Source organism: Stomoxys calcitrans, chromosome 1 (assembly GCF_963082655.1).
Source record: "Stomoxys calcitrans chromosome 1, idStoCalc2.1, whole genome shotgun sequence".
Taxonomy (NCBI): domain Eukaryota; kingdom Metazoa; phylum Arthropoda; class Insecta; order Diptera; family Muscidae; genus Stomoxys; species Stomoxys calcitrans.
The window spans coordinates 42,321,802-42,348,052 of record NC_081552.1 but is presented as its reverse complement, the minus strand read 5'-3'; the positions used below and the strand labels follow the sequence as shown (position 1 = coordinate 42,348,052).

The following is a 26,251-nucleotide window of genomic DNA, read 5'->3' as shown; positions in this document are numbered from 1 at the left end:
CTGTTCAAACATATTTGTGCCAAATTTCAGCTAAATATCTCAATTTTTGAGGGCTGTAGAGTGATTACAACCGACCGACGGACAAATATATATACTTTGTAGGGTCGAAAATGGATATTTCAACGTGTTGCAAACGGAATGACTAAATAAATATACCCCTTATCCTGTGGTGGTGGGTATAATAAAGTCAGTTGGAAGTCATGAGAGAAATCATTGAACAAAATTTTAGTCCAGTCGGATGAAAAAAAAAAAAAAACATTCAGTGTCGGATCGCTTATTTTTGTTAAATTTTGCAAAAAATTAACTTTGCTATTGTAGTGATAAGAAAAATATCAATATTAAAATAGGGCTATCGATATTTTGCCAACTCTACTCGTCAGTTCCTAGTACACCATATCCGTTAGTCTGACGGGACAGTTTCATGGCATGTTAATTGTCCTACATGAGCTTAGATTTTTAGCATTAATGCTTTACGAAAATTACGCACGCGGGCAAATCAACCACCATTTACATGCGAGTCGGATTTTTGAGCAATATCTTCTCAAACAATGCCAACTATCCGAAAAAAAGTTAACCGAGACAATTTTGGCTTGTGGCAACACTACACACTTCGTTGCTATCATTCTCAGATGGACTAGACATCAAGACAGCCAGCCAACTAGTGAACATGCATTGATTCATAAGTGATACTGCTTTGTTTATATTGATTTTTGCTTTCTTTCTCTCTCCCTCTCTCTCTCTGTCTGTTTTCGACTAATTCTCCCAATCACTCTACGCCCAGTTGGGAGGTGCTGTAGGCATAACCAATTATTATAACAGCCTAGCGATAACACGCTCAAGGTAGCCTCATGGTTGAAGTGTAATATGGAAAATAAAGCGGTACGATTACGGTAGGGTTGGTAATAAAAAATTGCAATAAAATTAATACAATCTCTACACTAGTACTTGTTTCCAAAAGTTCACACTTTGTGAAACAAAATTGCATTTTAGGTACAAATTAGGAAATGTAGTATGTATCACAAAATTGATCATAGCGCCTCGAGAAATAGTTCGTTGCTTGGGCTTGAATCGGAATCCCTCTTAAAAGCGTGCTAAGTTCGGCCGGGCCGAATCTTACATACCCTCCACCATAGATCGCATTTGTCAAGTTCTTCCCCCGGCATCTCTTCTTAGGCAAAAAATGATATAAGAAAAAATTTGCTCTGCTATTAGAGCGATATCAAGACATGGTCCGGTATAAAATTTCAGCCAATTCGAATAAGAATTGTGCCCTTTGGGGGCTCAAGAAGTAAAATAGAGAGATCGATTTATATGGGAGCTGTATCGGGCTATAGACCGATTCAGACCGTAATAAACACGTATGTTGATGGTCATGAGAAATCCGTCGTACAAAATTTCAGGCAAATCGGATAATAATTGCGACTTCTAGAGGCTCAAGAAGTCAAGATCCCAGATCGGTTTATATGGCAGCTATATCAGGTTATGAACCGATTTGAACTTTATTTGACACAGTTGTTGAAAGTAAGAATAAAATACTTCATGAAAATTTTCAACCAAATCGGATAGGAATTGCGCCCTCTAGAAGCTCAAGAAGTCAAGTTCTCAGATCGGTTTATATGGCAGCTATATCAGGTTATGAATCGATTTGAACCACACTTGGCACAGTTGTTGGATATCGTAACAAAACACGTCGTGCAAAAATGCATTCAAATCGGATAAGAATTGCGCACTCTAGAGGCTCAAGAAGTCAAGATCCCAGATCGGTTTATATGGCAGCTATATCAGGTTATGAACCGATTTGAACTTTATTTGACACAGTTGTTGAAAGTAAGAATAAAATACTTCATTCTTACTTTTCATTCAAATTGGATAAGAATTGCGCCCTCTAGAGGCTCAAGAAGTCAAGACCCAAGATCGGTTTATATGACAGCTATATAAGGTTATTGACCGATTTGAACCATACTTGGCACAGTTATTAGATATTGTAACAAAACACGTCGTGCAAAATTTCATCCCAATCGGATAAGAATTGCGCACTCTAGAGGCTCAAGAAGTCAAGACCCAAGATCGGTTTATATGGCAGCTATATCAAAACATGGACCGATATGGCCCATTTACAATACCAACCGACCTCCACTAATAAGAAGTATTTGTGCAAAATTTCAAGTGGCTAGCATTACTCCTTCGGAAGTTAGCGTGCTTTCGACAGACAGACGGACGGACAGACGGGCGGACATGGCTAGATCGACATAAAATTTCACGACGATCAAGAATATATATACTTTATGGGGTCTCAGACGAATATTTCGAGTAGTTACAATCAGAATGACGAAATTAGTATACCCCCAATTTTATGGTGGAGGGTATAAAACATATCTATATCTATATATCATTAAAGGCAACATGTAATTTATTTTTAAGAACTGCATCACAAATTGAAAAAATTTCAAAAGAATATAAAAGTTTTGGCAGGATATATGTTTTTGCCAAGAGCATTCTGATTTCTATGGAAGTATACGAGCGACTCATATATAAGGTCCTTTATACACCATACGTCTTGCCAACTGCCGAGTAAATATGATTCGCCCATAATAATTTATCATCAAAATTTAAAACATAACTTACCACAGACCGGCAAATTGCTTTGTATGTGGTCACAAGGTTTGTCTGCACCTCAAGTGGGGACCTTATTTTAACTTTTGACTTTATCGCAGATTGCTGTGGCATGTGGGGAGAATGTGTAGGAGCTGTAGTTTTGGGACACATGATGGTCGGTATCATTTCTCCATCGACCATCACGGTCAGCTCAGTATTCACCTCACGTGTATTTGTAGTGAACACTTTGGCTGAAGATTTGGTGGCAGATAACTTCAGATTTCTTGCAGCGAAATATGAGGCAAGTTCGTTGAGGTAGCCGTTCCACCTATCGCAGATGTCATCAATGGGTGGGGGGCCTGATGCCATGATCATACAATCGTCCGCATATGATACGATCTCTATGCCGTCTGGAGGGGGTGGAATGGAGGATAGGTAAAGGTTAAACAGTGTCGGAGATATCACCCCACCTTGGGGAACTCCCTGTTTCACTGTACGGTGTTTCGACTTCTTATCCTTAAATTCCACAAATGACTGGCGACCACACAGATAATACGCGAACCATCGTTTCAGGCCTGGCTGGAGGGACGTGTTGGCAATGTCCTCAAATATTTTCGCATAGCTGACCGTGTCGAATGCCTTCGATAGGTCCCGTGCCACGCGGACCGTTCTATCACATGGCCTGGGCTGATTGAAGCCACGGCAAATGTGTGCGGTGATGGCATGCAAAGCTGTAGTTGTGCTGTGCAGTCTTCGAAATCCATGTTGATGCTCGGCGAATGGAAATTCTCCTACGAAGCTCGGGAGGATTAATGCCTCAAGTGTCTTTGCTACCGGTGGGAGAAGGGAAATCGGTCTTTACGACTCCCCCAAACTCGGGTCTTTTCCAGGTTTCAGTAGCGTGATCACTCTACCCATTTTCCAGACATTGGGAACTATAAGAGTGTTCAATGACAGGTTGAGGACAGTGGTAAGGTACTCAACTCCTTGTGATTCCAGATTCTGCAGCATCAATGTAGAGATTCGGTCGGAGCCCAACGCCTTAGATGATTGGCGCCACGGATGACATTCGTAACTTCGCCCACAGTAAATTATGATGGCTGTTCATCGGCTCGGAGACCACGAATACGGCGAATGGCTTTCCTCCCTACCCTGTCTCTCTCGGGATACACAATTAATTGACGGTTGAACAACCTGGCGCATCTCTTCAGATCAGTCACGGTTATTTCGCCAAAAGTGACTGAGGTCCTGTCATCCCGTCTACCGGGGTTCGAGAGTGACTTAACAGTAGACCACAGTTTGCCTACACCGGTGCCTAAGTTACATAGCTCCAAGTGTTCCAGCCACAAATTCCGCTTATGTTCGTTGACTACCCTGTTTATTTCATGATTCAGCTCGCTGAGTCTGGGGTTAGCGGGGTCCATAGCACGCATCCCATCACGCTCATCTGCGAGTGCCACTGCTTGCGCCGGGAAATTGGGCCGCACTTGGGGTATTCGATCGGCTGGTATAAAGCGAGCTGCTGCGTTAATAATGTCTCGTAATTTCCTCTCGGCCACAAGCACATCAGAGGGGAGTGGCAGTTCACTGAAGCGGTGATTGGTATACTCTCTGAAGCCAGCCCACTTTGCCTTCTTATGATTGATAAACGTCCAGCGCTCAGGGGTTATGAATTCGGGTCGTCGGTCGATGGTGAGAATTATGGGGGGGGGGGGTTGTTCTAGCCCCAAAGAGATGACGGCTTGCCAGGATACGTCACTCAGGAGATTAGGGGATGCAAAGGAGATGTCTGGCGAGCTGCTGCACCTCTGCTCTGCCAAAGCTATGCCATGCTGGTCGTTACCTAGGGGAAAATGCCATGACGTGTGATGCGCATTCGAGTCCCCTAGAACCAGACGATTATGGCCAGATAGCAACCCACTTATGTCGGGGTTGTTAGCCTGGCCATTAATCGGGACACAGCTACCAACCGGCGGTATGTACACGTTGTATAGCTCTATCTCGGCAGTACCAGACCTGGCTGCTATCCCCATGCATCCCATGTAGGGGTCACTAGCGCCATGCGCAGGCGAGATAGGTCTATATTGCACGGAATGGTGTATTACGAAGGCCAATCCCCCACCTCCATTCCTTGAGCGAACCCTACGTAGCACATTGTAACCGTGACAACTGTGCGAGCTGCAGGTGTTGGTCAGCTTTGTCTCCTGGATCGCTGCGACCAATATGATCTTCCGACTCATAAAGTCCTCAATCTCATCGATCTTGCAACGAAGTCCGTTGCAGTTTAACTGCAAGAACGATACACTTCTCGGCACTGGCCTGGCAATATTTGGGCTGGGATGCTGCTATTGCGTAAATTGCCTTACAAGAGAGGTCGGGGGAGTCACATAGTCCGACGACGAGGACGCAGAAGGCGACGGCTATGTTCGCACAGCACCTTGCGACATAGACAGTATGACTATACTCCCGTTGTGAAGTGAGGCCAGAGCAAGATCGGAAATGTACCCACTCCATGCACCGGTTACACCTCACCGACACCGACCGATGATGAAGGCGGTTCTGGCAAACCGAACAGAATCAGGGTCCGGGGTTCTTTTCAATCCCGGCACGGACCAGAGGCGTGCGGAGAAGGCACTCCGGGATGTGCCTCTCCCATGACGAAAAAAGACGAACACGTACACTGAGGCGGCAGCCCTTGCCGATGAGGATTCCATCGGGTCAATCCGGTGCGAACAACCGGCTGCCATGGGATTGCAGAAACCATTCAAATCATCATCTTGTGGATAGATATCCACCGCCCAGAATCCTTAAGGTAGATTTACATGAGCGTGAGGTTCAGCGCTACAAGAGAGAACCTCTAGATCAAGCGGGCCTAAACAACATTCACGCAGACACGGTAGCAGATGCGGTAATTGGCTGCGGTGAATGTAGTCCTTGGAGAACGACCGCCACCCATTGCACCCGAAGAAATCGACCTTCCCCGGCAAACCAGAGTGGTTCTGGCAGATGCAGCCGCCTCAATTCCTACAGAGCTAGGATTGATGCCGACGTGCAAGATGTATGTCCCGATTGTACCAGGGACCGCACGATACACGTCACCTGTTTAACTGCCCGGCCAGACCCACTCGACTCAGACCAAGATCCCCCTGGACACACCCCATCTTAGTCGCAGAGATCCTGGATCTTGACACTCAACAGAATCAAGCAGACGAAAGATAGAACACAATAAACTGCTACAACAACAACAATAACGATTAGGTTTATAGACAACTATAAGGCTGGGCTAAGAAAATACAAGGGCGAGAAAGGCTCTGAACAAATCCTGGGTGGAATTCTGCAGCTCCGTGGAGGACACATCTGAGGCCTCCAGGCTAAGAAAAAACCTATCCTCGACACCTATTACGGTGGGATATATTCAGAAGTCAGAGAATGTATGTCTGGTGAGGAAACACTAGAACTACTCGTTCAAACACATTTCCCGGGAACTTTCCACCGGACAACGTGGAGCCAGAAAAGTTGTTACTGATATGCATTTGTTCGAGGTTATTGGGGAAATTGTGTCTAAGTCTAAAATCCTTTGGGCGATAAAAAGTTGCCCTGGGTCCTGATGATGCATGACCGGTTGACTTACAGAAGTCAGTGAAGAAACTCTAGAACTACTCGGATTGTCACTGACATGAATTCGACGGAGGTTATCGGGAAGCTCCGATAATGTTTGACCTGTGGAATTACAAGCTGTGTCCGAACAACTGGTTCCTTGGGAGATATACTCTGCTTATATCAGCATGTCGTATATAGCTGTTGGATGGAAAGACACAGTGGTCATTTTCATTGCAAAAGCAGGAAAACCTAACCACACGAAGGCGAAAGGTTTTCGTTAGTCTATCATCCTATATGATGAAGAATGTAGAGAGGTTAATAGAAACATATCTTTGGACAAGAATTCCTGGAGATTTCCTATCTCGGCAACAGCATGCACATAGTACACTAAAAAAACCCTTTACAACCTAGTCGCCTATCTAGAGGATTCTCTCGCTGTCAAGGAATATCCAATCGTAGCTATTTTTGACATTGAAGGATTCTTTCAAAAATGTAAAACCGACTTCAATCATGAAGGAATTGGAATTTGTAGGCATCAACTCTACCGTAAGAAAGTTTATTAATAACTTATAAACTAAAAGATGCATTGCGGCAGGCTTGAGGTCTGTAGGGCGAAAAAGACAACTCTTGCCCTATACACCTGCAAGGGAGCCATTGGCAAAAGTTGAGGGTTTAAACCGCGGGTCATACATACATATACTACAGTTGTTAGACCTATAATGCTATATTGTATTGTGGTCTGGTGGACGGCGCTTCAAAAGCCGACCTACTGTTCAATACTCAGCCGGATCCAAAGAATGGCTTGTTTGTGCAACACAGCCGTATTGCGGACGATACCATCCAATGCACTGAATTTATTGGTACACCTAATGGCTAGACGACCAGGTAGGCCTTGGGGTGTACTCTGAATAACTGGAACCGGTCATATCGAGAAGTTTAACCGACCACTGTAGTGTGTATCAAGCGCAGATCCTTGCAATGAAGGAAGTGTTGGAATGGCTACTATATGCTATACTAGCTGACCCGGGCCCTCTCTTCTGCGCCTTCTTTTACTTTATATGGAACAAAATTTTCCTTGGAATATTTATTTTCGATAATTAAGGAGCTTTTACCATGCCACAAAAATAGTATATCGCTTGACTAACAGTTTGACAATATAAGTGCCTTTATCTGAATCCCATATAGCCATTATTGGTCTACGAATTTAAGTTTGGATGTAGGGTGTACTCCATTCCTAAAATACTTTATTTCAGCCCGATGTTCTCATGATATCTGATTTAGGGGTGTTTTCGGGGGTTGTCCCCCAGACACTTGGTCCTGAAAAAATATCAGCATGGTGATCTTCTTTCAAATATCATTTGTTTAAACCCCATATTTACACGATGAGGGGTCCCCCAAAAACATGGCCCCAAAATAGGTTATCAAATTCGTTTTCTAATCTCAAATACCTTTCATTTGAGCCACATATTGGCATGGTCGAAAAACTTTGAGGAGAAGGGGTGATGCCCTAAATACATGGTCCTACATTTGGATATCAAATTCGTATTCTTCTCCCAAATACGTTTATTTGAGCCCTATATTGCGATGGTCAGTAACAAATTGCTGTTTATGGGGTATTTTGGTAAAGGGGTAGACCCCCAGAAAATTGGTCCCGAAAATGGGTATCACTTCTTGCTCTAATTCCCAATATCTTTCATTTAAGCTCCACATTGACATGGTCAGCAAATATGCTCGATTTAGGGGTGTTTTGGGGATTGGGGTGGACCCCCCAGAAACGTGGTCCCACATTTGGATATTAGATTCGTATTCTAATCGCAAATACCTTTCATTTGAGACCCATATTGCCATGGTCGGTAAATATGTCCGAATTAGGGAGTTGGAGTGGTCCCCCTAACACTTGGTCCGACAATTGGATATCAGATACGTTTTCTTATACTAAATACCTTTCATTTGAGTCCCATATTGTCGTGGTTGGTCTAAATATATGTTTGGTAGGTTTTAGGGTGGGGCGGCGCCCCTAGGTACCCCATCCGAAATTTGGATACCAAATTTTTATTTTTAGGGTACTATATGAGAGCACACAAAATTTCGTTTAAACCTCACCACCCATCTCCGAGATCTGGCGTTTCTAAAAATGAGAGTAAGGGAAGGGTCCGCCCCCCCTTCAGATATCAAAAAATCTAGTACCCTATTTTCACCACGGGATCATTATGCATTTCAAGAAAATAGCTTCAGCCGTTTCCGAGTCTATGAGAAATACACAAACAAACAAACCTTCAAACAAACACAAATTGATTTTTATATATAAGAAGATAATGTCACAACTACGATTGGCATACAAGTATTCTCAGACAGCCAGGCAGGCATTAAATCTCTGAGAACATATTTCCGAATGCAAAAAACTAACTAAGAGGAGAGCCATTCTTCCTATCCATGGCCTCCGAGCCGAACAACAGCCATCACATTTATAGTCGATGAAGTTAAGAATGTCATCCGTTGCGCCAAGGCGTTTGGCTCCGACGGAATCTTTCTCGACTTTCTGGATCATCCAGGAGTCGAGTACCTTACAACTGTCCTCAATCTATCTTTGAACACTATTATAGTACCCGATATCTAGAAGATGAGCAGAGTGATCCCGCAACTGAAACCTGGAAAGTCAACCGAGTAAGGAGGAGTCGTTCAGACCGATCTCCATACTCTCACCAGTAGCCAAGACGCTTGAGGGACTACTCCTCCCAAGCCTCGTTGGAGAATTCCATGCGCCGAGCATCAGCATGAATTTCGAAGACTGCATAACACAACAACGGCCCGGCTGCCATCACCGCACACATTTGCCGTGGCTTCAATCAGCCCAGGCCATGTGATAGGACGGTACTTGTGGCACTGGACCTATCGAAGGCATTCAACATCGCCACCACGCCTCTCCAGCTAGGCCTGAAACGCCTGGTCGCGAATTATCTGTGTGGTCACCAGTCATTTTTAGGAATTTTGGAATAAGAAGTCGAGCCACCGCAGAGTGAAACATGGAGTTCCGCAAGGCGGGGGATATCTCCGGCACTTTTTAAACTCTACCTATCCTCGATTCCACCACCTCCAGACGGCATAGAGATCGTATCATATGCGGACGATTGTACGATCGTGGCATCAGGACCCCCACCCATTGCTGACATCTGCGATAGGTTGAATGTCTACCTCAACGAACTTATCTCATATTTCGCTGCAAGAAATCTGAAGATATCTGCCACCAAATCTTCAGCCAAATTGCTCACAACAAACACGTGTTCACTACAAACACGTGTTCACTACAAATACCTTGAACGTCTACCTCAACGAACTTGCCTCATATTCCGCTGCAAGAAATTTGAAGATATCTGCCACCAAATCTTCAGCCATCTTGTTCACTACAAATACGTGTGAGGTGAATACCGAGCTGACTGTGATGATCGATGGAGAAATGATTCCGACCATCAAGTTTCCCAAAATACTTGGCGTCACATGTGACAACTCTTACACATTCTCCCCACATGCCACAACAATTTGCGATAAAATTTAAAGTAGAAACAAGGTCAAGTCACTTGCCGGCAGCACTTGGGATGCAGACAAAGAAACCTTCAATCCCATGGCAGCCGGTTGTAAGTACCGGATTGACCCGATGGAATCCTTCATCGGCAAGAGCTGCCGCCTCGGTGTACAACACACTGCTACAACAACAACAAAGAAACCTTGTTGACCACATACAAAGCAATTGGCTGTCATAAGTAATGCAGCGCCAGTGTGGTCTCGTCAGCTCGTTGACACGCAATGGAATAATATTCAGATCTGTCATAATGCCGCCCATCGAACTGCGACGGGCTGTCTACTCAGTTCTCCATCAGGAGACAAAGATCCAACCAGTGCGAAGACATAACTACATGCTGTTTAAGCAATACCTTTTGGGCCGTTATCGCAGGGACCATCCAAATCATCATCTTGTGGATAGATATCCAACGCCCAGAAGCTTTAAGGTAGATCTACATGAGCTAGAGCGTGAGGTTCAGCGCTACAAGGGAGAACCTCTAGATCAAGCGGGTCTAGACAGCATTCATGTAGACACAGTAGCAGATGCGGAAAACAACTACCGGGTGAATGTAGTCCTTGGAGAACGACCGCCTCCCATTGCACCTGAAGAAATTGACCACCCCGCCTCAACTCCTGCAGAGCAAGGATTGATGCCGACGTGCAAGATATTGGGTTGCCCAAAAAGTAATTGCGGATTTTTCTATAGTCGGCGTTGACAAATTTTTTCACAGCTTGTGACTCTGTAATTGCATTCTTTCTTCTGTCAGTTATCAGCTGTTACTTTTAGCTTGCTTTAGAAAAAAAGTGTAAAAAAGGTATATTTGATTAAAGTTCATTCTAAGTTTTATTAAAAATGCATTTACTTTCTTTTAAAAAATCCGCAATTACTTTTTGGGCAACCCAATATATGTCCCGATTGTGACCAGGAACCACATGACACACGTCACCTGTTTAACTGCCCAGCCAGACCCAGATCCCTCTGGACGCACCCCATCTTAGCCGCAGAGTTCCTGGATCTGGACACTCAACAGAATCAACCAGACGAAAGATAGAACACAACAAACTGCTACAACAACGACAACAGCTCTGACGTCTCCACAAAATCACATCGACCTTCTAGTGGTTTACTCCTCTTACCTTACCGAGGTGAACCCAATGCTGGCGTTATCGCCCTATGTTTAAACACATTCCCAATATCCCAACCGTTATGCCATTCTCCCCATCAGCACTGTGATCCTCAAAGCTTTACTTTTTGTATTCATTCAATACTACGATCGGTCTCCCAAGCGCTTCATACTAAGAAGTAATTAATTCTCCCATAAAAGAGGCCTCCATATTGCGTCTTTAGTATAGATTATGTTATTATTCTGTCATTGACTCAATATTAGCAATTGTTAGGAAGGTATGCGGCAGATTAAATTAGCAGATAACCTTGCGTTGAAGCTGACAAACATGTATAAGAAAATCGTAAATTTCAGTTAAGGCTAAATTAATTAGGCAGATGAAAAAGCTATTAAATGAATATGGTCTGACTAGGGGTTAATGGCTTCAGAATTAAATTTTTGGAAAATTACAAATGGTCTGGAATGACAACCTGGGCTTATGTTAGGTTGAAAAAGACCATTTGGGCTTTGCTTTGTTTATATTGCGTAATCAGTTAGATTTTTTTATAACAGATATTGGCATGGTATGGAATTGGGCCAAAGTGGCTCAGATTTTTTAGGTAGGTCCTTCTCACCATCTGCTATTATGATAGGCGTCCCCCAATGACTATACTCGGTTGATACGATGAATTAGCATTGGTTAAAGTGTTCTGATGAATATCCTGCAAGCCCGAACTGTATCGGGTGGTTGTGGGTGAATCTGTGATGTGTGGTCGGATCGATTCTTTAAACATCCAGAATTTCCTTCTGACATGTCTCGGAGGAGGTTCTATCTCGGTAAGTTCAAAATTCATGCGATTCTCCTGGTGGCATCTTAAGAAAGAGACGAGCATACTATGATCGTTGACTTTAAAAATCCCGGTTTCCTCGTTTAGGCGGTCAATGTTTATCATCTTAAGGCAGCCAGTGATGGTTCTTACGACTGCATTTTGACAGGCCTGTAGGTATTGCCATATTTATAAGTGGTTAATAATGTCTTTTTGTTGCTATCGTTGTTGTTGTAGCCACATTTTCATGTGGAAGTGACAATGCTCATCAAGCTCCTGTAGGTGAACATGCTCGGTGCCGTCCAAAGGACCGATCGGCGCGGAAACAGGGTGGTCATGGATTATTTAAAGGCGTAAATAACTCGCCTTGTCATATCGAGCATCATAGGCACTCAGTAATTGTGCAAGAGCCGGTGCCGCCCGGCCTTTCACTGAGACACCCCAAAGTTATCGCTCCACTATCCGCAACCTGTGGACGCCCGGTAGCTCGCAGCCAAGCTTCTCGTGACAGCAATGAACACCACACAGAGATGTTCCAGTCGGTGTGGCGCTCACAGCATTCCCATGCCGGAAGCCCGTACTGTATGGGGTGATTGTGAGTTAATCACTGATGTGTGGTCGAATCAAATGCCTTTATCTGAATCCCATATCATCTATATTGGTGTATTAATTCGCTCAGAGGGTTTAAGGTCACTTAAGTTTGGTTGTTAGATGTAGCCCATTCTTAAAAGCCTTCTAAAGGGTGATTTTTTTGAGGTTAGGATTTTCATGCATTAGTATTTGACAGATCACGTGGGATTTCAGACATGGTGTCAAAGAGAAAGATGCTCAGTATGCTTTGACATTTCATCATGAATAGACTTACTAACGAGCAACGCTTGCAAATCATTGAATTTTATTACCAAAATCAGTGTTCGGTTCGAAATGTGTTCATTCACCGTAACGTTGCGTCCAACAGCATCTTTGAAAAAATACGGTCCAATGATTCCACCAGCGTACAAACCACACCAAACAGTGCATTTTTCGGGATGCATGGGCAGTTCTTGAACGGCTTCTGGTTGCTCTTCACTCCAAATGCGGCAATTTTGCTTATTTACGTAGCCATTCAACCAGAAATGAGCCTCATCGCTGAACAAAATTTGTCAAAATTTGAACACATTTCGAACCGAACACTGATTTTGGTAATAAAATTCAATGATTTGCAAGCGTTGCTCGTTAGTAAGTCTATTCATGATGAAATGTCAAAGCATACTGAGCATCTTTCTCTTTGACACCATGTCTGAAATCCCACGTGATCTGTCAAATACTAATGCATGAAAATCCTAACCTCAAAAAAATCACCCTTTATATGGATACTGGGAAGGACCCGTATGGTGGTTGGTGGACCTCCAGAAAGATGGTCCCGAAAGTGGGTACGAATTTCGTCCTCTACTCCCAAATACATTTCAATTGAGCCCCATATTGCCATGGTTGGAAAATTTTCTCCAACTATGTTTAATTAAGGGGTTATTTCTGGGGTCAGAAGGTCCCCCAGACACTTAGCCCTGAAAAAAATATCAGCATCGTACTCTCAAATATCATTTATTTAAACCCCATATTGTCATTGGTTTAAGGGGAGTTTACAGGATGAGGCGTCCCCCAAATTGGTTATCAAATTCGTTTTCTAATCTCACTTGCGACGGCCACTCAGTGACTTGGCTTTGAAAATATATATCAGATTCGTGTCCTACTCTAAAAATCTTTTATTTGAGCCTCATATTGCAATGGTCAGCAAATACTTCATATTTGGGTGGTGTTATGGGGGTAGGGTGGTATTATTGGGGTAGGGTGGTGTTATGGGGGTAGGGTGGTGTTATGGGGGTAGGGTGGTGTTATGGGGGTAGGGTGGTGTTATGGGGTTAGGGTGGCCCCATAGACACGTTTTCCAAATATTGATATCAGATTTGTGCTTTACTTCCAAAGACCATTCATATGAGCCCCATATTGCTTTGGTCGTAAATTTGTCTTCTTTGGGGGATGTTTTTGGGGATGGGCGGGCCCCCAAACACTTGGTCCCACATCTGGATATCAGATTCGTGTTATTTTATTTTAGCCCCATATTGCGATGGTCAGTAAATAAGTCCTATTTGAGGGGTGTTTTGGGGAAGGGGTGGACCCCCAGAAATTTGGCCCCACATTTGGATATCAGATTCGTATTTTACTCACAAATACCTTTCATTTGACTCCCATATTGCCATGGTCGGTAAATATGTCCGATTTAGGTGTGTTTTGGGAATTGCAGTGGTCCCCCAAACACTTAGTCCAACAGTTGGATATCAGATATGTTTTCTAATCTTAAATAACTTTCATTTGAGTCCCATATTATCGTGATTGGTATATATATATTTGGTAAGTTTTGGGGGTGGGGCGGTACCCCATCCGAAATTTGGATACCAAATTTTTGTTTTTAGGTTACTATAAGATAGCACACAACATGTCGCTTAAATGGCACCAAACATTTCCGCGATCTGGCGTTTCTTAAAATTAGGGTAAGGGGGAGGGTCCGCTCCTCCTTCAGATATCAAAAAATGTAGTACCCTATTTTCACCACGGGATCATTATGCACCATCTATAAGGAACACACAAACAAACTGACAAACAAACACAAATTGATTTTTATACCCTCCACCATAAGATGGGGGGTATACTAATTTCGTCATTCTGATTGTAACTACTCGAAATATTCGTCTGAGACCCCATAAAGTATATATATTCTTGATCGTCGTGAAATTTTATGTCGATCTAGCCATGTCCGTCCGTCCGTCCGTCCGTCTGTCTGTCGAAAGCACGCTAACTTCCGAAGGAGTAAAGCTAGCCGCTTGAAATTTTGCACAAATACTTCTTATTAGTGTAGATCAGTTGGTATTGTAAATGGGCCATACCGGTCCATGTTTTGATATAGCTGCCATATAAACCGATCTTGGGTCTTGACTTCTTGAGCCTCTAGAGGGCGCAATTCTTATCGAATTTGAATGAATTTTGGCACGTAGTATTTTGTTACGATATCCAACAGCTGTGCCAAGTATGGTTCAAATCGGTTCATAACCTGATATAGCTGTCATATAAACAGATCTGGGGACTTGACTTCTTGAGCTTCTAGAGGACTCAATTTCTATCCGATTTGGCTGAAATTTCGCAAGACGTTTTTTATTGTTACTTTCAACAACTATGTCAAATAAAGTACAAGTCGGGTCATAACCTGATATAGCTGCCATATAAACCGATCTGGGATCTTGACTTCTTGAGCCTCTAGAGGTCGCAATTATTATCCGATTTGCCTGAAATTTTGTACGACGGATTCTCTCATGACCATTAACATACGTGTTTATTAAGGTCTGAATCGGTCTATAGGCTGATGCAGCTCCCATATAAATCGAACTCTCTATTTTACTTCTTGAGCCCACAAAGGGCGCAATTCTTATTCGAATTGGCTGACATTTTACACAGGTCTCCAACATATAATTTAATTGTGGTCCAAACCGGACCATATCTTGATATCGCTCTAATAGCAGAGCAAATCTTTTCTTATATCCTTTTTTTGCCTAAGAAGAGATGCCGGGAAAAGAAATCGACAAATGCGATCCATGGTGGAGGGTATATAAGATTCGGCCTGGCCGAACTTAGCACGCTTTTACTTGTTATATATAAGAAGACTAGCTGAACCCGGCCCGCTTCGCTGCGCCTTCTTTTACACCATATGAATTACAACTTTCTTTTCAATTGCTTTTCTTTGCATTCATTAAGTTACGTATATATTTTGCGGCCAAGCTTGTTCCAGGGTATAAGAGTAAAAAAGTCAAAGGTTAATTCCTTTATTTTATTTATTCGAAGGACAGACAACTGTCAAAACAGTAGTGAAAAGCATATGATCAACTTTGAACACACTCTCCTGTACCTCTCGCACTATTTTTCTTTATTTGGCTTTGTTTGGCTTTTCAAATAATTTCTATCCCTCAATAGGTGGCGCTGAATTTATTGGTGATGCTCGCTGTTGATTCCCATCACATTCCCATCACATTGTCATCATTTTGTCTATTTTTGATCGATCGTCTATTCAATCGAATTGCCATCTTCGGCTTACCCATGACATGAATATCAGAAAAAAATTCAGCACTGGATATTCCTTCAATAATAGTTGCGACAATAATCATTATCCACGCTTACTTTCGAAGGGATAAAGCTAGGCGCGTGAAATTTTGCACAAATACTTCCTATTACTGTAGGTCAGTTGGGATTGTAAATGGGTCATATTGGTCTATGTTTTGATTTATATGCCATATAAATCGATTTTGGATCTTGACCTCTTGAGCCCCTAAACGCTGTCTTATCCGATTTGTTTCAAATTTTGTATAAGATATTTTGTTATAACTTCCAACATCTGTGCTAAGTATGGTTCAAACCGGTTTAAAACCCACCTCTCTAACGTAACCTACTCTCCAATAGCTCTGATTCTGTGTACGTTCGTTAAGCCTTCACCTCTAACAGTTTAACACAAACTTGGATATTCTCACTCCACTAAATAAATTTGTATCAATGGCAAAGATAGCCGCTTAAACTACCTGAAACAACTATTGTTAAGGCCCGTCTTAGTGTGGAAAATTTAAAAAATAATACAGCAAGCAACCGCAACGAAATTCCTATACTTTATTTTTCTTTATTTTGATTCAGTTGATCCATTTGCAAACAGAATAGATGGTGCTTATTTAAATTTTAGTGCTGCCATCGATAAGGGAAAGGTTTAGACTTTAATACCCAAAATAACTTAATAGTTCTCCGTTCCATGTCGCCCCGGATCCTTGCGCAATCACATATAAACGACTGAGAATTTGACATTTCTCCCATCTGTTAGAGCTTTTTTGAACATATTATTATGGGTCTATAGATTTTCTTTGTCTATGCTGCTACTCGCTTGGAGTGGCTTAGCGCCTATAACATTGATCATCATGTGTTAGTTGTCTATAACTGACTATATGGCTACATGTTGAATAGTCATAATTTAGTCTTTTTTAAATCAAATCAAAATGCCATAGTAAACGATTTTCAGGGGTAAATAACTAATTTGCCGATCTTTATATTAGGTGCGGTGGCGACAGTTCTTAGTAATTAAACCATGTGAGACGCCCCCAGTCGTATGGTGGGGGCGCTTCACTCCATCTGCCACTTGAGTACAAATTTGAATGAAGAAATCCACTTAAAAATATCTATCACTTGATAAACTATTGTAGGCGACTTTAGGAGGTAAAGCACCACCTAGATTCTTGGACACGGAATTAAATGTCATATTCGTAATCTCCTGCCAAATACCTTTAATTTGAGGCTCATCCAGCTAGGATCGAATTATATTTCCATTTGGTGGTGAGGCGACCCCCAGTAGTTGGACCTCATTTTCCATGTCATATTCGTAGTCTAGTATACCTTTCATTTGAGTCCCATATTGATATTTACGTCCAATATCTTTGTTTGGGGGAGCTTTTGGGGTTGGACAACGCCTCGAAATCGTCATCCCAATTTTTAACATCATATTCGTATTCTACTCCCCAATACCTTTAATTTGATACCCATATTGTTCCTATCGGTCCACTTTTGATTTTAAGTGGTGATTTGAGGTTACGGGGAAGGGTCCGCCCACTTCCAATATCAACAAACTAAAAAGCCTTTTCCTCCTTCCTGACCATTTTCGTAATCTACTCCCGAATACCTTTATTTCGAGTCCCATATTGTCTTTATCCAATACACCAATTTCAGGGGGTTTTGGGGTCGGGGCGGCCCCCCAGTCACTTAGATCCAGTTTTTAATAGGAAATTCATAGTCTACTTCTGAATACCTTTCATTTGAGTCCCATATTGTCCCGATCGGTCCACTTTTATTTTTGGGTGGTACTTTTGGGGTAAGGGGGAGTGTCCGCCCGCCCTGAGATATCAAAAAATTATATAGCCTATATAAATTATATAACCCTTCTTCCGGACCACTCTACACAATCTGTGAACATTTGAAAGAAATCGGTTCAGCCGTTTTTGAGTCTATACGGAACAAACAAATTTACAAACCCACAAACAAACATAAATTCTTTTATATATTGGGTTGCCCAAAAAGTATTTGCGGATTTTTTAAAAGAAAGTAAATGCATTTTTAATAAAACTTAGTATGAACTTTAATCAAATATACTTTTTTTACACTTTTTTTCTTAAGCAAGCTCAAAGTAACAGCTGATAACTGACAGAAGAAAGAATGCAATTACAGAGTCACAAGCTGTGAAAAAATTTGTCATCGCCGACTATATGAAAAATCCGCAATTACTTTTTGGGCAACCCAATATATAAAAGATAGTGTATCTGTGTTGTTGTTGTAACAGTGTGTTGTGTTCTATATTTTGTCTGCTTGATTCTGGTGAGTGTCCAGATATAGGAACCCTGCGACTAAGATGGGGCGCGTCCAGAGGGATCTGGGTCTGAGTCGAGTGGGTCTGGTAGCTATTCACCGCATCTGCCACCATGTCTGCATGAACTTTGTCTAGACCTGCTTGATATGCTAAAGGTTCGCTCTTGCAGCGCTGAACATCACGCTCTAGATTCTGGGCGGTGGATATCTATCAACGAGATGATGATTTGGATGGTCTCTGCGATAACAGTCCAAAAGGTATTGCTTAGACAGCGAATAGTCATGTCTTCGCACTGGTAGGATCTTTGTCTCCGGATGGAGGTGGTCCACATGAGCAGACAGCCCTCGCAGTTCGGAGGGCGGCATTCTGACTGATCCGAATATTATTCCACTGTGTGTAAGAGTTGTCAAATGTGACGCCAAGTATTTCGGGACACTTGATGGTCGGAATCATTTCTCCATGGACCATCACAGTCAGCTCGGCATTCACCTCGCGCGTATTTGTAGTGAACAAGATGGCTGAAGATTTGGTGGCAGATATCTTCAAATTTCTTGCAGCGGAATATGAGGCAAGTTCGTTAAGGTAAACGTTCAAGGTATTTGTAGTGAACACGTATTTGTAGTGAAAAATTTGGCTGAAGATTTGGTGGCAGATATCTTCAGATTGCTTGCAGCGAAATATGAGATAAGTTAGTTGAGGTAGACATTCAACCTATCGCAGATGTCAGCAATGGGTGGGGGTCCTGATGCCACGATCTTACAATCGTCCGCATATGATACGATCTCTATGCCGTCTGGAGGGGGTGGAATGGAGGATAGGTAGAGTTAAACAGTGCCGGAGATATCAACCCGCCTTGCGGAACTCCATGTTTGACTCTACGGCGCTTCAATTTTTTATCCCTAAATTCCACAAATGACTGGCGACCACACAGATAATTCGCGACCCAGCGTTTCAGGACTGGCTGGAGGGACGCGTTGGCGATGCCCTCAAATAGTTTGGCATGGTTGACCGTGTCGAATGCCTTCGTCCTATCGCATGGCCTGCGCTGATTAAAGCCGCGGCAAATGTGTGCGGTGATGGCATGCAAAGCAGTTGTTGTGCTGTGCGGTCTTCGAAATCCATGTTGATGCTCGGCGAATAGAAATTCTCCTACGAGGCTCGGTAGTAGTAATACCTCAAGCGTATTTGCTACTGGTGAGAGAATTGAGACAAGGGTCCTTTCTAGGCTTCAATAGCGGGATCACTCCACCCATTTTCCAGACATCGTGAACTATAAGAGTGTTCAAAGAGAGGTTGAGGACAGTAGTAAGGACAGTAGTATAACTCCAGGAAAATCCAGATTCTTCAACATGAATGTAGATATTCCGTCGGGGCCCAACGCCTTGGATGATTTGGCGCCACGGATGACATTCGTAACTTCACCCACGGTAAATTGTGATGGCTGTCCATCGGCTCGCAGACCACGGATACGGCAAATGGCTCTCCTCCTTGCCCTGTCATTATCGGGATGCACAACAAATTAACGGTTGAACAACCTGGCGCATCTCTTCGGATCAGTCACGGTTACTTCGATATAAGTGACTGAGGTCCTATCATCAAAGTGACTTAACAGTGGACCACAGCTTGCCTAAGTTACATTGCTCCAGGTGTTCCAACCACAAATTCCGCCTATGTTCGTTGACAACCAATCCCATCACGATCTTTTACGAGTACAACTGCCTGCGTCGGGAAATCGGGCCGCACTTGGGGTATTCGACCAGCTGGTATAAAGCGAGCGGCTGCTGCGGTAATGATGTATCGGAATTTCATCTCGGCAAATAGCAAATCCGATGGGAGTAAGTTCACTGAAGCGGCGATTGCTATACTCTCTGATTGATAAGCGTCTGGCGCTCAGACGTTATGAAGTCGGGTGGTTGGTCGATGGTGAGAATTATGGAGAGGTTGTCTGACCCCAAAGAGATGACGGCTTGTCAGGATACGTCACTCAGGATATCTGGGGATCTGCTCTGTCAAAGCCATGCCACGCTGGTCGTTACCTAGAGGAGAATGCCATGAAATGTAATTCCCATTAAAGTCCCCTACAACCAGGCGTTTATGGCCAGATAGTTGCCCACTTATGTCGGGGTTGTAAGCTTGGCCATTAATTGGGACCAACCGGCGGTATGTACACGTTGTAAAGCTCTATCTCATCAGTACCGGACCTGACTTCTATCATGCACTCCATGTAGGGGTCACTAGCACTAGACCCAGGCGAGATGGGTCTATATTGCACGGAATGGTGTATAGCGAAGGCCAATCCTCTACCTCCATTCCTTGAGCGATCCTTATGTAGCACATTTTATGCGTGACAACTGTGCAAGCTGCAGGTGTTGGTCAGCTTTGTCTCCTGGATCGCTGCGACCGATATGTTCTTCCGACTCATAAAATCCAAAATCTCATCGATGCTGCCATGGAGACTGTTGCAGTTTAGTTGCAAAAATGATACACCTCACGGCACTGGCATGGCAATATTGGGGCTGGGATGCTGCTCTTGCGTATATTGTCGCACGGGAGAGGTCAAGGGGGTCACATAGTTTGACGACGAGGACGCAAGCAACGACGTTTGTGACCTACTTTAATCGCACAGCACCTTGCAACACATTCAGTATGACTATACACCCGTATTGAACTGAGGCCAGAGCAAGATCGGAAATTTACCCACTTTATCTACCGGTTACACCTCACCGACACCGACCGATGATGGAGGCGATTCTGGCAAACCGAACACATCCAGGGTCCGGGGTCTTTTCAATCCCGGCATGACTCAGAAGCGTGCGGAGAAGGCAATACGGGATGTGCCTCTCCCATGACGAAAAAAGACGAACCCGTATACTGAGGCTTCTGTTTCTTGCTGAGGATTTCTGATTCTTGCTATATCGCAGACTGTAGTGGAATGGGCTGACGACAAGAGCAGGCTGTCGAGCACCTTCCTTGGATTTTCGGGTAGTTTATTGTCGATATTTATTGTCCATCGACTTTAGTTTCAGGATCTATTGAGACCTCTTTGGTCCAGGTGAATGGCAGTTTCCTATGAGAGATTTTTAGTTGAAATCAAATAAGGGTTCGAAGAAAGGCTGGCAGTATGTTCGATATTTTTTACGGGTCAATCCGGTAAGTACATCCTGCCATCGTCATCACGAGAAGTTTAGCTACCGGGCGCGTCCACAGGTTAGAGATAGTGGAATGCTTCGTCTATGGAATAGCTGCAATTGCAGTCGCGTATAATCAGCGATAGCGAGTGGGGGTCTCAGTGTAAATACTAAGTGCCTGTGATACTCGATATGACAAGGCGAGTTTTTCGCGCCTATAAATAACCAATGGCCACCCTGTTTCCGCGGCGGAAACGAGCTTGCTCGCCTTGGAGCTTGACGGCCCCTCACCGAGAATATGTTGTTGTTGTAGCAGTGTGTTGCACACCGAAGGCGGCAGCCCTTGCCGATGAAGGAATCCATCGGGTCAATCCAGTACGTACAACCGGCTGCAATGGGATTGACCGAGAATCTGTACTCGATAACGCTGATTGTTCGCGACTGCAGTAACAGCTACACAATATACTGAGCATTCTACCATCCGCAAGCTGAGAACGCACCCTGTAGCACCCAGTTGAACTTCTCGTGATGACGATAAACAACGGACGATTGTGATGGAATGTGATGTTCCATGGAGTACAAATTCCGACCAACAAATGTTCCAAAATACACATTTGACAGCTCTTACAACGCCACTGCAATTTGCGATAAGGTCAGAAATAGAAATAAGGTCCTTAAGTCACTTGCCGCCAGAACTTGGGGTGCTGACAAAGAAACCTTGTTGTAGACGTACCAAGCAATTGGCCGCTTAGTGGTAAGTTGTGCAGCGCCAGTGTGGTCTCGTCAGTTATGTTAATCGCAACTCCGTCGGACTGTCTCCTCAGTTCTCACGTGGGCCACCTCCATCAGTATACAAGGATCCTACTTGTGCGAAGACATAGCTACATGTTGTCCAAGCAATATATCTGCGTTGTTATCGCGGGGACCAGCCAATAATCATTTTGTGGATGGGTGGATAGGAGGCCGCTGTAGCTTAGAGGTTAGCATGTCCGCCTATGACGCTGAACGCCTGGGTTCGAATCCTGGCGATTCGTGCTGGCCACATTTGTGAGACACTATACCATAATAAAACTTTTCCCCAAAGAGGTGTCCCACTGCAGCACGCCGTTCGGACTCGGCTATAAAAAGGAGGCCCCTTATCATTGAGCCTAAAATTTGGATCGGACAACACTCAGCGATATGCCCCAGTTCCTAGTAGAATGTTCATGGGCAAATTTGCATTTTGGATAGGTATCCATCGCCCAGAAGCCTCAAGGTGGATCTTCATTATCTAGAGCGAGAGATTCAGCACTAAAAGAGAGAACAACCCCATGGCAGCCGATTGTACGTACCGGATTGACCCCATGAAATATTTCATTTTCAAGGGCTGCCGCCTCAGAGTGCAACCACTGCTAAACAACAACAACATCGTCTAGATCAAGCGGGGTCTGGACAAACTTCATTCAGAAACTGTAGCAGATGTGATGAATAGCTACCGGGTGAATGTGGTCCTTGGAGAATGACCGTCTCCCATTGTACCTGAAAAAATGGATCGGTCCCTGGGACCAGAACGAGCTTGAATAGGACAAAACAAATTACCACCTGATTAATTCCGTTCATCGATTTGGCTTTCGAGTTACTATATGCTTCAATTTCTGTCCTATTTTGGTTAAATTTAGTATGATCTAATATAAACTCCTATTAGCAGCTTGGAATAAACCAAGCAACATATTTGTATTATGGTTTCTTTTTCTCATGTACCATACATTCATTATTAGATCCAATAATGATTGGCATCACAATTAAATAGATGGCAATACCGTTGAATTTTGAAAACTAAATTAATATAACTATCAATTGCTTAATTTCGTTGTTTATATTTTGATACAATAGAAAGCACAGTATGTAATAATTTAGAAATTTAATGGATATATTGTTACCATTTACACTAGACCAAAAAAAAAACACAACTAAAACACAAAAATTCGATTATTCCTATTTGATATGTATAATCGGTTTATGATAATCAGCTGATACATTTCCACCGGCCAGTTAGTCATAGACATAAGTGATACGTTTCTAAGTAATAGTACGTTACGAGAACCAAGCGACAAAACAAAACGAAACATCATCAAGACTCACAAAGTAACTTCTGAAATCAAGCTTGTGCGATTTTCACATAAGTTTGCGATTACCAATCATAAGCAATTCATGCGATGCATAGGTTGATTCTCCGGATTACGTGCTACTTTCATTTTAAAGGGTGATTTTTTTGAGGTTAGGATTTTCATGCATTAGTATTTGACAGATCACGTGGGATTTCAGAGATGGTGTCAAAGAGAAAGATGCTCAGTATGCTTTGACATTTCATCATGAATAGACTTACTAACGAGCAACGCTTGCAAATCATTGAATTTTATTACCAAAATCAGTGTTCGGTTCGAAATGTGTTCATTCACCGTAACGTTGCGTCCAACAGCATCTTTGAAAAAATACGGTCCAATGATTCCACCAGCGTACAAACCACACCAAACAGTGCATTTTTCGGGATGCATGGGCAGTTCTTGAACGGCTTCTGGTTGCTCTTCACTCCAAATGCGGCAATTTTGCTTATTTACGTAGCCATTCAACCAGAAATGAGCCTCATCGCTGAACAAAATTTGTCGATAAAAAAGCGGATTTTCTGCCAACTTTTCTAGGGCCCATTCACTGAAAATGATTTGCAAGCGTTGCTCGTTAGTAAGTCTATTCATGATGAAATGTCAAAGCATACTGAGCATCTTTCTCTTTGACACCATGTCTGAAATCCCACGTGATCTGTCAAATACTAATGCATGAAAATCCTAACCTCAAAAAAATCACCCTTTATTTATATTACATTTCGATGGTAACATTTAAACAGCAGTAGCAGAAATGAGTCAAATGTTTTACCATGGTACAATCAAGAGGTAGTGTCATTAGCACAACAACAACAAGTAAAAGCGTGCTAAGTTCGGCCGGGCCGAATCTTATATACCCTCCACCATAGATCATATTTGTCGAGTTCTTTCCCCGGCATCTCTTCTTAGGCAAAAAAAGATATAAGGAAAGATTTGCTCTGCTATACGAGCGATATCAAGATATGGTCCGGTTTAGACCACAATTAAATCATATGTTGGAGACCTGTGTAAAATGTCAGCCAATTCGAATAAGAATTGCGCCCTTTGGGGGCTCAAGAAGTAAAAAAGAGAGATCGATTTATATGGGAGCTGTATCGGGCCTTAGACCGATTCAGACCATAATAAACACGTATGTTGATGGTCATGAGAGAATCCGTCGTACAAAATTTCAGGGAAATCGGATAATAATTGCGACCTCTACAGGCTCAAGAAGTCAAGATCCCAGACCGGTTTATATGAAAGCTATATCAGGTTATAAACCGATTTGAACCATACTTGGCACAGTTATTGGATATTATAATTAAACACGTCGTGCCAAAATTCATTCAAATCGGATGAGAATTGGGCCCTCTAGAGGCTCAAGAAGTCAAGAACTATATCAGGGTATGGACCGATTTGAACCATACTTGGCACAGTTGTTGGATATCATAACAAAACACTTCGTGCAAAATTTCAGCCAAAAAGGATTAGAATTGCGTCCTCAATTGGCTCAAGAAGTCAAGATCCAAGATCGGTTTATATGACAGCTATACCAGATTATGAACCGATTTGAATCATACTTAGCACAGTTGTTGGATATAATAACAAAACACATCGTGCCAAAATTTCATTTCAATCGGATAAGAATTCTGTACTCTAGAGGCTCAAGAAGTCAAGACCCAAGATCGGTTTATATGGCAGCTATATCAAAACATGGATCGATATGGCCCATTTACAATTCTAACCGACCTACACTAATAAGAAGTATTTTTTCAAGCGGCTAGCTTTACTCCTTCGGAAGTTAGCGTGCTTTCGACAGACAGACGGACGGACATGCTAGATCGACATAAAATGTCACGACGATCAAGAATATATATACTTTATGGGGTCTCAGACGAATATTTCGAGTAGTTACAAACAGAATGACGAAATTATTATACCCCCCATCCTATGGTGGAGGGTATAAAAAAATGCCATAAATTTAAATGTCAAAGTGGTTCTAGAAATAAACTTTATTTTACAACTTATCTTCTACAAATATGTTTTATATTTGTATAAGCAACTGTTTTGTTGCTTATATGTGGAATATCGGATCAAATAGAACATGTTTTTAAGATTTTAGAAATGTATCACAGCTGTGGTATCAAGCCTTTGACATTTAGATGTACTGCAAAATCAAAACAAAAATGAAAAAATTGTACTCACCTGCTCGCATGACTTCACCTTACTAGTGCATCCTGATGTTTTAACTGTATGTAATAATTTCGAAATTTAATGGATATATTATTACCCTAGTGTAAAAAACACAACTAAAACATAAAAACACAACTAAAATATAAAAATTCGATTATTCCTATTTGATATGTATCATCGGTTTATGATAATCAGCTGATTGCATACGCCATACCAAGGTGGATTAATAAAGGTGGTCTCACACGAACAGCTGTAAACAGCCGGCCAGGTTTGACAGTATTAAGATGACCGATTTTTTTTTTTGCATTCTCTTGTTTGTTGTCTTCTTTCTTGAATTTTCTCTGCTCTTGTACGCACATGTATATACAAACGCAGACAAATTTTTTTCGTATGTGTTGGCAAAACGTCGATCGGCTTCATGACAACATGGCGGATTGCACCATATGAGTTGTGTTTGTTGTAAAAATGAGACCACCTTTAATTGTTCCGCTATGGGTTGTGTTGAGACCAATAAGTATGTTCGCGTACTTTTCCAGTAAAGAAGAGCTCTTCAATATTCCATTTCCATTTCCACTTCCACCCGGCATCTCTTCTTAGGAAAAAAAAGGATATAAGAAAAGATTTGCTCTGCTATTAGAGCGATATCAAGATAGGGTCCGTTTTGGACCACAATTAAATTATATGTTGGGGACCTATGTAAAATGTCGGCCAA

The 26,251-nt window shown here is 42.6% G+C and overlaps 1 protein-coding gene across 2 annotated transcripts in view; it reads right to left on the bottom strand.

Moving 5' to 3' along the window:
- Window positions 1-23,209, bottom strand: part of LOC106095020 (SPRY domain-containing SOCS box protein 3) — a 76,870-nt gene extending 53,661 nt beyond the window's left edge. The window contains exon 1 of one of the 2 annotated variants that reach the window (XM_059360860.1): window positions 23,149-23,209. Coding sequence is in view for 1 of the 2 variants with exons in the window: in XM_059360859.1 (XP_059216842.1) it covers window positions 22,975-23,005 (31 nt within the window). In the remaining variant the exon portion in view is untranslated. Of the gene's footprint in view, window positions 1-22,974; window positions 23,021-23,148 lie in introns of those variants that run through there. The other variant, XM_059360859.1, reaches the window with a different exon arrangement.
- Window positions 23,210-26,251: the final 3,042 nt, after the last annotated feature.